The following is a 12,217-nucleotide window of genomic DNA, read 5'->3' as shown; positions in this document are numbered from 1 at the left end:
AAACAAACAACTTAGATTCGTAGGTACACAATCAGTTACCAGTCTCCTTTTTCCTACAGTATAAAAAATATCTGCTGTTAACTTCTTGCTCCTGTGCTGCACAGTGATTGGTTCCACAGATCTGAATAACACCAGAGAGCCTGCTTCTCAACACATCTGGGGAGACAGGAATCCAACCCTGCTGAGGAGGAAACCAGCTGAGGCTTGATCCTGTGAAAGGATGAGTATCAAGATGCAGTCCTGAGGGTGCTTACCCTGTGCTTAATGTTGAGTGACATTACCAAGCTGGATACCTATCTGAAGAAGATTACAGAGAAGAAAGAACTGGCCTTGGTGATGAACACTCATGGTGCATCAAAGACAAGAAAATAACCTGCTTCTCACTCTATGCTCCAAGTGCCTCTTCCTTGGAGAAGCCTGGTGCCAGGGAAATTTTGGATACTGAACAGAAGAACCTGCTCCACTGATAGGCCAAATAAAGATGCTGACATCTGACTATCCTTAGAGATGTCAGAAGGCCAAGTGGTGAGTTAGATGAGATCCCCAGTTCTTTCACCATTGAATACGATGACTACATCAGTTTCAATACTGGTGCTAAAGAAAGTATAATGGTATAAGAAAAAATTGTCTGGCTTAATTTCATTCATACCCTATTCAAAGAGGCATTTTGATATTCAGTGAAGGTACAGAACAATTACAGCACTTTATCTGAAACCTCAGATACAATGAAATTGCAATTGGCTGGCCAGAACAACAATCCAAAAAGATTGGTCAGATATCATGGGGCACAGAGCACTTCCATCAGTCCACACAGAATGGTGAAGGGGAGCAGAAACAATGTTTTCTGGACTCTGATCTTAGGTGACCCTTCTGTAAGAAGAGGCTCAGGTTTGAAAACTTTTGTTTTAGTGCCAAATACCAAGTGACACATGCTGAACTAACCATTTGTGACTCAGAAAAGCTATGTAACTCAGGATTTAAAAAGAAACCTTTTTAAGGGATTTCCTAGAGGAATACTAGTACATCTGGAACATTACCAATCTGGAGCCTGAAAGTCTGGAATAAAGTACAGTAGCTAGTTCACACAACCCTTTTACAGACAGCAGAAAAAACTTGCAAGTATGTCAGTAGACAATAGCAAGCCATCCTAAGCTGAACAAAGTGGAGTAATGACACAGCAAGTAACCACTGAGGAGGAAAGCAAATGACTGTAAAACAAACAAACAAAACAACAACAACAAAAAACAACAAACAAACAAAAACAAAACAAAACAAACAAACAAAAAACAAAGACAATTCCTGAGGACAGTACTGAAAAATGTGGAACAATTAAACCACAAGAAATATTCAACACCCAATCACCCTGTCTCAACAAGCAATTAAAAAGAACGGAAACGGTATTATGAAGATCTTTTATGCATTCGCTTCCCGAGCACAAGAGAAGACAGTGAATGAACAAGCACCCCCTTAAGAGACCCGTATATTGTCCAATCTCAAGGAATAGAATAGGTGCATTTTCACAAACGTGTGCACAGGCAGACTGTCACTTAGAGACAGCACAGTGGGACACATCTTGAGGCTTAAATGTTGGCACGTTTAAAGTCTGTATTACCCTGTCCTGTACAACATTTGTTTTGTGAATGCTCAGAATTTTAAACTTGAAGCTTGGTGTAGTGTTAATGTGTCTGCGAAAAAAAAAAAAAAGACTTCAGGATATATTCAGATTAACTTTTAGAGTGAAAATGAACGTGTACACTCCTTACATCTAATAAGATAATAAGAGAAACAAGGAAAAAGAGCTACAAGAAACCTATTACTGCCTGGATAACTTAACACAAAATTTCCTTTGCTACCTTCAGTTTTATTTGCATTCATGCTCATCCATGGTGAACTTACAGAAGGGTTGGTAGAACGAATCAAGTTTTTCTCTAAGGGCAGCACAAAAATCATAATAAATACGAATATATTTATTTTTGAAATAACATGTTTATTGATGCAAGATCTGTATGTGTGTTTGATACAATCTGCTTACAAACAGCAAGAGTTAATATTCTGATAGAAGTGAGTATACAATTCTGAAAACTTTTTACATGGCTCTTGAATACTGGGTAATATGAATAGACCTACAAAGTAATTTGGCTTTCATGCTAATATTCTAGTAATACTCAGTAAAGATAATAATAAAATTCCTAATGTAGCTGTATTTCAGGTCAGCTCATTGCTATACTCTATTCAACTGGGGAACCCCACACAGAAGCTGATGAACTTGTCAGAATCAAGGGGAATAGATTCTGTTGTAGTACACTCAAAAGGGGCTAATGCAGTACAACTAGAGATCTCAGGTTTTGTTGTCAATAAGTTGCTCAAAAGCAGAGCACAAACAGTGTTACCAGAACAAGCAGTGCTTTAAGATAAATATCCATCTGCTCGATAAGACATATGACAAACTGCTGAATAACAGTTTTTCTGAATTAATGGAAATTGCTTACCTCATCATAATAAGCTCTCAGATCAGCTCTTTTAGATCGTAAGTCCCAGAGTACTACAGTCCCATTTTCATAGCCTATCAATAGCTGGGGGAGGGAAACAAACACAATTATACTTTCAGATCAAAAAGGCATATACTAAAATTGAAGAACTTCAGAGTTTTAAGAATTTTTTTCAAAATACATAAGCACGATAAAAAGAAAATGCCAAGCGGACGTGCAAGATTGTAGTTCACACATAATACCTGCTTTCAAATTATTGTTTATTATAAATTACTTGTCATGACTGACAATGCAAGTTCTGATATGGAAATAAAACATGCTTTATACACCATTCTTTTTCCTGCAAGAATATGTATGTGGATAGTCTTCACAATTTTATGCCTGTTGAGAAAAATACAAATATACCATGTTCCTCTCAGCTCTTATTTTCCTTGTCCCTAGGTGGAAGGGAAAACAGTTTGACACCCAAGAGATTACTTAAATAATGTAAAACCAAAGAGTCACCAGATTAAACTCTCACTCAGCTAAATATATTTCTTTAACTTCTGCCTTCTATTTCTTTAAAACATTTTGAAGAACTACTGTTGCAGAAAATAAATTACTTACTTTTCCAGAAATTGAAAATAAACTAAGCGGTTATGCTATTTTTTACTTCTTCTAGAATTAGTATGTCATAAAATCATGCACACCTGAGACATACCGACAAGTAAGACTTGTCAAAGGATGAAAGAGGAGAAAAAAAATGCTTGGGAAAAAAATAAGAATGAACACAATGCGTTCTCTTTATTTCTATTGAAAAGAACTAAATTATTCATCTGTCACTATAGTGAGTACCCTTCATTTGAATACAGTTCATTCCAGATCTTATGGAAGACATGACGTCTGGCCTACTTAGGCATTCTGCAAATTGCCTCCCAGAGAGTCTGTTTTCCTAAGAATCTGTCTTTGGATGTGAAGTCTGAGAATGACCATAATGGCAGACTTACATGTTTCAGTTATGGACTATTTTTAAACATCTGGCAGTGATAACTGTAATTGTTCTTTGTCCATAAATACACGGAGCACAGGTTGCAGGCAAGAATTTACAGTTATTAAGAATTTGAGTGGAAGAATTACAAGACTATCTTTTAGTCTGTGAAGTCTTACCAAAATCTTTGCTATCACTCACTTCAGCTTGCATGTCATTAAAATAAAACTGCTGGACTTCTAAACAAAACATTTTTTTTCTAAGTCAAATATCATCAATACATCAATACTGCTGTATACAGAGTCTAGGAATACTCTAGTCTCTCAATCATACTAGATATGATTCTCTGTATTGCCAGGAGAGTATTCTTTATGCGGAGATAAATTACATGATCTGGGAATGACTTACAGTTAATATATTTAATACCTGAATAGGAACAGTATTTGATTATTTAAGAATTTTGCTCCTGAACAATATTCAAACTGTCTTGGAGAAATTCCAGAACATTTATCATTTTTTTCTCTGGACAGGTCCATATGGGATTCTGTAGCAGAGTAAGTGTGAAACAACATTCTTGTTCTGAAAGCATACAGCTAACTGGATAGCACCAGTGTCAGGATGCCATATGGTATTCTGACATAGTAGATCGCCATTGGGGAAGTGTACAAAGTGCCTTACTGCAACTTCTTTTGCTGCTTGTGAAGTGATCCTAAAAAGAGACGACTGTATATCCAGGAGTTAGCGATCCACATAACAGCTAGCCTGAGTATGTGCAGGCCTGTGCTGTGATATGGTGTGCTGCACATATTCTTTGACTGCAAGATAAACAGCCTGGTAATTGTAAAGGAGAAACCTGTAAGCAGCTCCCACTTAGTAATGGTAATTACAGTACCCATGTGTCCTTGTCTTTATGATAATGTAAACCAGTACGTTCTCATGTGAACAGCCTTTTACTTGACAGTAGAATTGAAAAATAAATAAATAAATAAATAAATAAATATATTTATATACATCTGTAAGTAAATCTTTTAAGAGTTCTAAAGACCAAAATACTGGTGAACTTCTTCACAGATGGGATCAGCAGTGTGTTGTGCCCTTATCGGAGGCCACTCTGATGCTGCACAACTTGCAGCTTCCGGTATCTCAGGAATATAAGATTATCTATCTTCTCTTTTTCCTTTTTTATATTAAATCCAATAAAATGTAGATAATGGATATCTTACAGAGTCTGAGTGCTTTTTTTTTTTTTTTTTTTTACTGTTTTCACTAGTGCATTACAGCTGGGTACCAAACCAGGTGGGTTTAGTTTGTATCTACCAGTATTCTTTCCATCTCAGTTTTCATACAAATATAATAAAGAAATGAATAGAAAAGCATTTAGTATGTGACCCTGTTTCATAATAAGCTTTTTTCCCAAGTGCAGCAGGCTTGCCTTTTGATTTGTATCACTCTTTTTGCAAAGATATTGTGCTCCAGGTAATTACTAAAAAGGTTAAATACCTCCTGTCAGGGACAGCCTTCCACCTGATCTGTTGCTGAAATGCTTAATGCACAATGGCACTATAGAACTGCAAGATAAAAAGTACTGTGGTTTCAGGGAAGAAGTTAAAAGATGAACAGATCTGCTGCATAGCCAGGAATTTCTCTCTCTTTCTCATTTGCTCAGATGGTAGCCATGCTGCTTAATAGTTCTGTGGTATGACGAAGTCAGAATTTCATCAGGGTGAATGCGATTGGTCTCATTGCCAGTATATTCAGGATGCTCTGAACTCTAACCTGCCTGAACCATAGAAAACTCAAATGCTCTCACTCCTCTTGACTATTGTAAGAGATCTGTAAGACAAGCTCTATATCTGTACTAGTCAATATGGTGAAAAATAAAACACCCATAAATGCAGCTGGAGGAGAAAACAGACAAAAAAGAAAAATAAGTATGTATGAAAGGAGTCCAGGGAAAAACAAACAAACAAACAAAAAAAAACACACACAAATATTTAATGCCAATTGTGTTTCTGACACCCCATTTATCTTGCTTGATATGATTAAGAATCATAAAGAAGGCTGCATAGAATTTAAAATATGGAGGAATCCTGGCACAACCTTCCTTATCCAGTGGAGTTGCTTCACATTCTTTCTGACTGAATAAATCCTTATTCCTGGAATGCTTTTGATGATGATGCTTAAGGGAAATATCTCCTTTACAATCAACAATTTGCATCTTGGTACATGCCAGCCAGCCCCCTGGTAGCACAAAACAGCCATGGGGAGAAAATAGAAAGCCTGCCAAATGCACACTATATTTAGGTGTTATTAGATCTCGGAACACAGACTCAGAGATAGGAACCTTTGTCCACCAGCTAATGGTTAATAACATTAAACCTTTTCCTATTAAACTTTCTCTAGTTGCTGGGAAACTGCAGATCATTGGAGTTAATATCTTCTTCTGTGTCAGCAAGAAAAATCCTGTTTGGTACATATCTGCCACTTACCAATGTCTGTGTACTTCAGTCTGTTCCTAATGTACACTTACTCACTGATTTGGCAGACAGTTCATGAAGTTAATCACTAGGTCCCCAAATTGCTCTTAAGTAGCACACTAATGCCCAAATTCTCTGTCGTCTTCCAACCACTGCTTGCTAGATTTGTGACAGAGCCCGTCTCCAAAATCTGCCCTGATAGTTTGCCTGGAGGACACTCTGGAAAAAATTTGAATGGCAGAAGTCTTCTGGAATTACAGTCACTCTTTTGGCACAGAAAAAAACTGGTCATCAACTACTGAACTTTTTTTTTTTTTTTTAAATGAATATACAGCTGGCACACACATTCCCCTGGCTTTCAAAAAGAAATAAATGATTGTCCTAGCTTTGGAAAAATTTGTCTATGTTTTGGGGCTCTCAACAACTGAGTGCACCAATCCCATAGGGGAATGCTACTTGTTTACTTCAGGGAAATAAGCCCAGAACTGTAATCTGTGGAGTACAAGAATACCTGTATTTCCAGCAATGATTATGACTAAATTGTTACCCACTTTTTAATTTTTGAAGCATGTGTTAAGAATATATCTGCTATCTAAGAATATATGTGCTGCCACGTCACAAAGTGATTTGGGCAGTGTGCTTTCTTCCACCAACAGCTTTCAGTGGTCTTTGGTCTACTTGAAGCTGAGGAGCTAAGCAAGATAAGTAGATCTTGGAACAGCTCTATTACCTGTTTCTTAAGAACAGCTCTACTGAATTAAGCAAAAGGTCTACCTATCACAACAGGTAGGTCTTGTACTTAAATAGCCAAATAGAAATATCAAAGAACAATATGTGAGGAGGGTGAGTATTTATACTCTCCCATATTCTCACAGCCTGATTCAATGATAGCCAGCTTCTCAACTAGACATAACTCCAGTTAAAGTCATCTTTAATAACATTTTAGGAAAATTTGGCGAACCTCTTCCAAAACCCTCACATTGATTTCTCTTGTGTGAACTTTTCTTGTTCCCCCATGTGACCCACATACATTTTTAGCACCTGCAGCACTACTTGGAATAGCTTCTACCCATTGCACATTTGAGAAGGCACTTAAATGGCTTGTCTGGAATCCAGTTTTTGTCAGCTTCATTTGATACTGTGGTGGCAAACTTAGTAATATTTAAGATTTGGGAGTTTGGGCTAAGAAGTTTTTCCTAACAAAAAGAGCGTTTATTTCAACTAAAAGCTGTGATTCCAAATCCCCACTTCTCCGCTAAGATGATACTGAGTTTATCCTCTTATAGTCTATAGGCTTCACCAAAAGCCATTTCCATATCTTCACATATTCACTGTTTTATTGCCTCAGAATTGTGGCAGCTAACAAGCTACTTAAAGGAGTCCATCCCTCTCAGGGATGGATACCTGACTTTGTTAACATCGGAATGATTGGTTTTCCTCACTTTTTTTTTTCTTTCTTTCTATTTTTTTTTTTCTGAAACAGTACGTAGGTTGGGTCTCTGCAATCACTTGGCAGAGGATGGGAAAGTAGAGGGGCAGATGCTGTCCAAATGTTCTCTCACTATTATCATAATTCATAAAGCTTCTGTCTGAACTGTCTTAACTTGTACTTGTATTGCCAGATACCCGGAGTCCCTAGATCTCTGATAATATCCTTTTAGGGTTTGCATTGAAAGAGCTCTTTCTACCCTCTTTGCAATAATTGGCATTTTCAAACTCAGGATCACAATCAGTTGTTTCCAAAATTAATTGCCTTGTCTGGCTTAGTTGCACCTCATATAGAAAACTTTGCCCCTTCTCTGTATTCTAGTGTGATTACATTCTTTTTGAGATAGGAAGACATGAGCTATACTCAGTATTCAGCAGGCATGTCAACTACGCATTTATGCAATAATTATTTTTTCTCCCCTATTCATCTCCAAATAGTGCCTAATTGTGATTTGATTTTTTTGATCTCTACTGAGCACTGAACTGATATTTTTATTGAACTATCAATCATCATTCTAAGGTCTTGATACTAAACAGTAATAATCAGCTCAGACCCATTGTTTTATATGTAAAGTTAGAAATATTCTTTTCCTCCTCACATATCACTTCCAGCTATTTACACTGAATACTTAACGAAAGACATTATTTAACCTGCCATTTTGCTGCTGAGTTTCTCAGCCCCTTAAGATCCAGCAAACCTTATCACATTACTGCTTACACTCTTTTCTAGGTTGTTTATAACTATGTTGAACAGCAAAAGTCCCAGAAGTTTGCGTTGTTTTTCTTTTTTCCATTTCCCCTTTCTGAAAAAAGACTGTTTTTTCCCTCTATTTTTTTCAACCAAAGTTTGATGTGAATTAGTATTCTCTAATATTGGGTCTTTTCATCTGGAGCTGTCTTTTGATTCAGTGCTTCAAACTTCTCTTATGTCTCTGTGTACCTTTTACTGACATTTTCCAGTAAATATCAAACTGCTGATTCCACATTCTGCAAATCTGCAAGTAATTTGTTAGCACCAATTTGTGCTTTATGCCACCCTCAGTCTATCAATGATATAAACAGCTGCACTGGGATGGTTTCAATGTGTCTTGCATTCTCTACTCTTTCTCCCCCTAAGCTTCTGATGTTTGTTTTTAATAGGGATCCACCTGATTTTGCTGTTGCGAGAGCCTTGTTAGGATGCTAGCAGTTCATCAGTGCCCAGATATCTCCAAAGTGCCCTCTGAGCAACAAGCAACTGTATTTCCAAGCAGTAACAGAAATTCAGAATGCTTCTAGTTTCCAATAACTTAAAAGTTACTTAAGTGAGATGCACTGTTGAATAGATACACCATTTGTAAAACGCAGTCCCTTATAAATACTCACTGAAATGCAACTGGTGAAAGTGATCAAAAAGATAAAATAGTTAAATAGCTTAGCATTTTAGCAAAATGCTAAAAAAAAAAAAAAAAGAAAAAACAAACAAACAAAAAACAAACAGTAGCAGCAAAGAAATAGAAACAGTTATGATAAAGCTGGCATTCTGGCAATCAAATTTCATTTTGGAAAAGATACCACAGAAATAAAGCCAACTCAGATTTTGCCTCCTGATGGTATCAATCACAACCCTAACGCTCTAACTACTAGTTTTGCTTTCACTTCTTGACAGCTCTTTGCTATTCTCAGCTGCTCACAAACAGCAGCAAGTTCCAAACGGGGGTTGCTATCATTATTATTCTTGCATAAGAAGTGACTTATAAAATCTCATGATAACTTACTATAATGCCCTCATAATAGCATACTTTTGCAAATACCAAGGTCCTCACACAATTTTTAGTCAATTCTTACTTTATCAAAACTCACATTTATTTAATAAGGAACAATTTTTACTGGCTAGAAGTTTCAAAGGATGTTGTCTGTATCACAGATTTTTACTCATTAACATTGTCCAAAGAGGTTTTTTTTTTTTTTAACTGGAAAACAGTGACCTTACAAATATATAATGAAAGCAGGTAATATAATTAGTGAATAAGAAAAGAGAAAGAGCTATTAAGGTCAATGAAGGCTATGAAATGTTGCAATATTTTTTATCATTAGTTGTACTCACTTTTCCCTCATCTCTTGGGCTGTCACTTAAATGTACAACTGGCCCAGGGTGAGTCTTTGTGGATCTGCAAAACAAAAATCAATTCAAATCTGTGAATTTTTTCTTTGCTTGAAAAGCTAGATGCTTATCTTAATTGCTAGGTATGTTAACATGTATCTCCAATAATTTAAAAGCCATTCTAAAAAGTCCAAAGGGGAATATTGTTATCTGAAAATAGCCCATACATTTTCATGTTCAACTCTACTTCCTTTTTGCCCTGTTAAAGCAAAGATTCTCTATCACAGATTAATGTTTTCTTCTTCCTTTTTTTTTTTCTAAATTTAAATCTCACTTTTCAACCTATTACAGATTTTTTTTCCCTATTTTCTAAAGCTTTTTCTGCCTTTTCTGTTGTCCATTCTCTCTTTCTGCCCTCCCTGCTTTCTTGCCCGATTTCAAGGCCAATCTGTCAAGGATTTACAGTCTCCACTGGATTCTTTTCAGTAACTAATATCCTGCTCCAGGGAGGGCTTTTCATGGGCTGCAGCTCATTCACTAAATACTCCTACTGCTTCAGTGAGAGGGCCTCCACAGGCTGCAGTGTGGGGAATTGCTCTGACATGGTCCTCTCTGTGAAGATTTTTGAACTGCCGTCTTTTCTGAACATAACTTTAGGCCCTGGCAGTCATACAGAGAAAGAAGACAAGCACTAAGCCCACAAAGTTTCAGGCTATTTGAATGGCTGCATAGCACAGGACCTTTCTGTTAGCTAGGATATGGGGTCAGAGCACACATCCTCTGAAGTTCAGGTAAGGATCTAGACTTGCTGTCCCTATTTATATGTCTGGGTCAACAATGGTCACCAGGAAAAGAAATATGGAATGGCAGGGTCCATAAAGTTTTCCTGGAAACCACATCTAAAATGACATAGGCTACAAACTGAAAAAAAGTTTTGCAAGAAAATTAAAGAAAGATTAAAACAAGGTTCTCCAGCCAAACTACTCAAAGGAATTCCATAAATTAACCATGTTGTTCTTCTTTTGGCTCAAATACTGAACTATAGCAAAACTGGCCTCAAAACATTTTATACTACCAAGTTAGACCCCAAATCAAGATTGAGAATGGTTTGCGGAAAACTCCAGTCACCTTGAACATTAAAATATCGCAGAGTAATCCATATCGTCCTTCCCAAAGCAGTCATCTAAAAGCTGAACAACCTTCCAAAACTATACCCCATTCCTTTACAAGTATTTTAACATTACTGCTGGCTGCATACACAAAGCTAGTGGCAATATGGCAAGACATTCACATGGTGAACCTTCTACATGAGATGATCCCCTGCCACCATCTTCAGCTTTGTCAGATCATGTTTCCACAGATACCTGCTGCATGTTACTTTGCTACATGAGGTTGAGGTGAGCAAGGCTTCCACAACAGCAATTTGCAGCATATCCTAGCATGGAAGTGAGATCAGCAAGAAAGCAGGGGAAAAACTGTTTATACAGTAACATTCTATACAGGCTGTCTTTTAACAGTGCCAGCAGCAAGTACCCATTTGGTTGGAGTCATGGCAAACAACCATTTTTGCAGAGATGCAAGCAGCAGGAGATTTGGCTATCATTTTTATCCAAGCCAACTTGCCAAAGAAGACCCTGCAAACTGAGTTGCTGCTTCTTAGTAACCTATACTGAAATAAAAAAAAAAAATAATTTCCATACCACCAGACCTGGAAACAGGCAGGGTAGATAGGCAGTGACAGTGAATTGAACAGTGAGATGAGGGTATTTGCAAACTGGGCTTAGGCCCACAAGTATCTTGTACTGCTAGTCCTCAGGGAATAAATATGACAACTGGGGACATTTTAGCCTGCTTTAACTTTGTTTATGACATAGATTCACCTATTTGGACTAGTCGGTGTATGGTGAAGGAAAGAACTAGATCTGTTTGGGGTACATGCTGCCCATGCCATACAGTGCAAAGTAGGAAGAAAAAGAATAAGAGGGAAATTTGGGAAGAGTGGGAGGCAGCATAAAGAATTTTACTTTTTTTTTTTTTTTTTTTTTTTTTTTTGCCAGATAAGAACCACTCCAATACACTGTGAATTCACTTTTCTCTCCCTTTGTGCCTGGCTATAAACACTGCTTCTCAATGTTCAAAACCAGTGCAGTTAGTCAGGCAACACTATGCTGGTCAGTGTGACAGAAGAGGGGGCAGAGCCAAGCAAACATCAGGCATGAATAAGCTGGCAACAGATGAAATGGTGCAAGGAGTACATGCAGACATGCTGGCTGGCTGGCAATACATGCAGGTTTTGGTCAGTTATTCCAGCCCATTGAGCCGACCAGCATGCAGGTTGGGTAAATTGGCCATACAAGTGTTGGCATTTGACCAGGAATGTTGGCAAAATTGGGGTAAATGGAGGGAGCAAAGAAAAGAGCATATCGTCTTTCTAAGATATGGGCTGATCCCATTCAAACTGCTCTTTGTATCTACTTATTATAAAAGTCAAGAACAACTTAGATGTATTTGCACAAACAGTTTTCTTTTTAAGATATAGTCATTGCTTATTAAAGAACACATTTATTTTGTGTAGAAGCAAAGTGTTACATGAGTTGTAGTCACTCTACATTACATCTAACTTTACAGTAATTATACTTTCATTGTCACTAACTAGTGCTTCCTCTATAAATGACGCAAAGCTGTCTTTTACTACCAGTCTTATTTTTATCTT

General features: G+C 37.2%; 1 protein-coding gene across 10 annotated transcripts in view; it reads right to left on the bottom strand.

Annotated features, from left to right (window-relative positions):
- The window catches only part of STXBP5L (syntaxin binding protein 5L), a 205,237-nt gene that overhangs the window by 83,923 nt on the left and 109,097 nt on the right, over positions 1-12,217 (bottom strand). For all 10 annotated transcript variants that reach the window (XM_080576817.1, XM_080576813.1, XM_080576818.1 and 7 more), the window contains 2 exons: positions 9,508-9,571; positions 2,490-2,573 (listed from right to left, as the gene is read on the bottom strand). In XM_080576817.1, the coding sequence (XP_080432943.1) occupies positions 2,490-2,573; positions 9,508-9,571 (148 nt within the window). The remainder of the gene's footprint in view (positions 1-2,489; positions 2,574-9,507; positions 9,572-12,217) is intronic.

The sequence above is a fragment of the Anser brachyrhynchus genome, assembly GCF_964034855.1.
Source record: "Anser brachyrhynchus genome assembly, chromosome: 1".
NCBI classification, from domain to species: domain Eukaryota; kingdom Metazoa; phylum Chordata; class Aves; order Anseriformes; family Anatidae; genus Anser; species Anser brachyrhynchus.
This window is presented reverse-complemented; position numbering and strand designations above follow the sequence as displayed.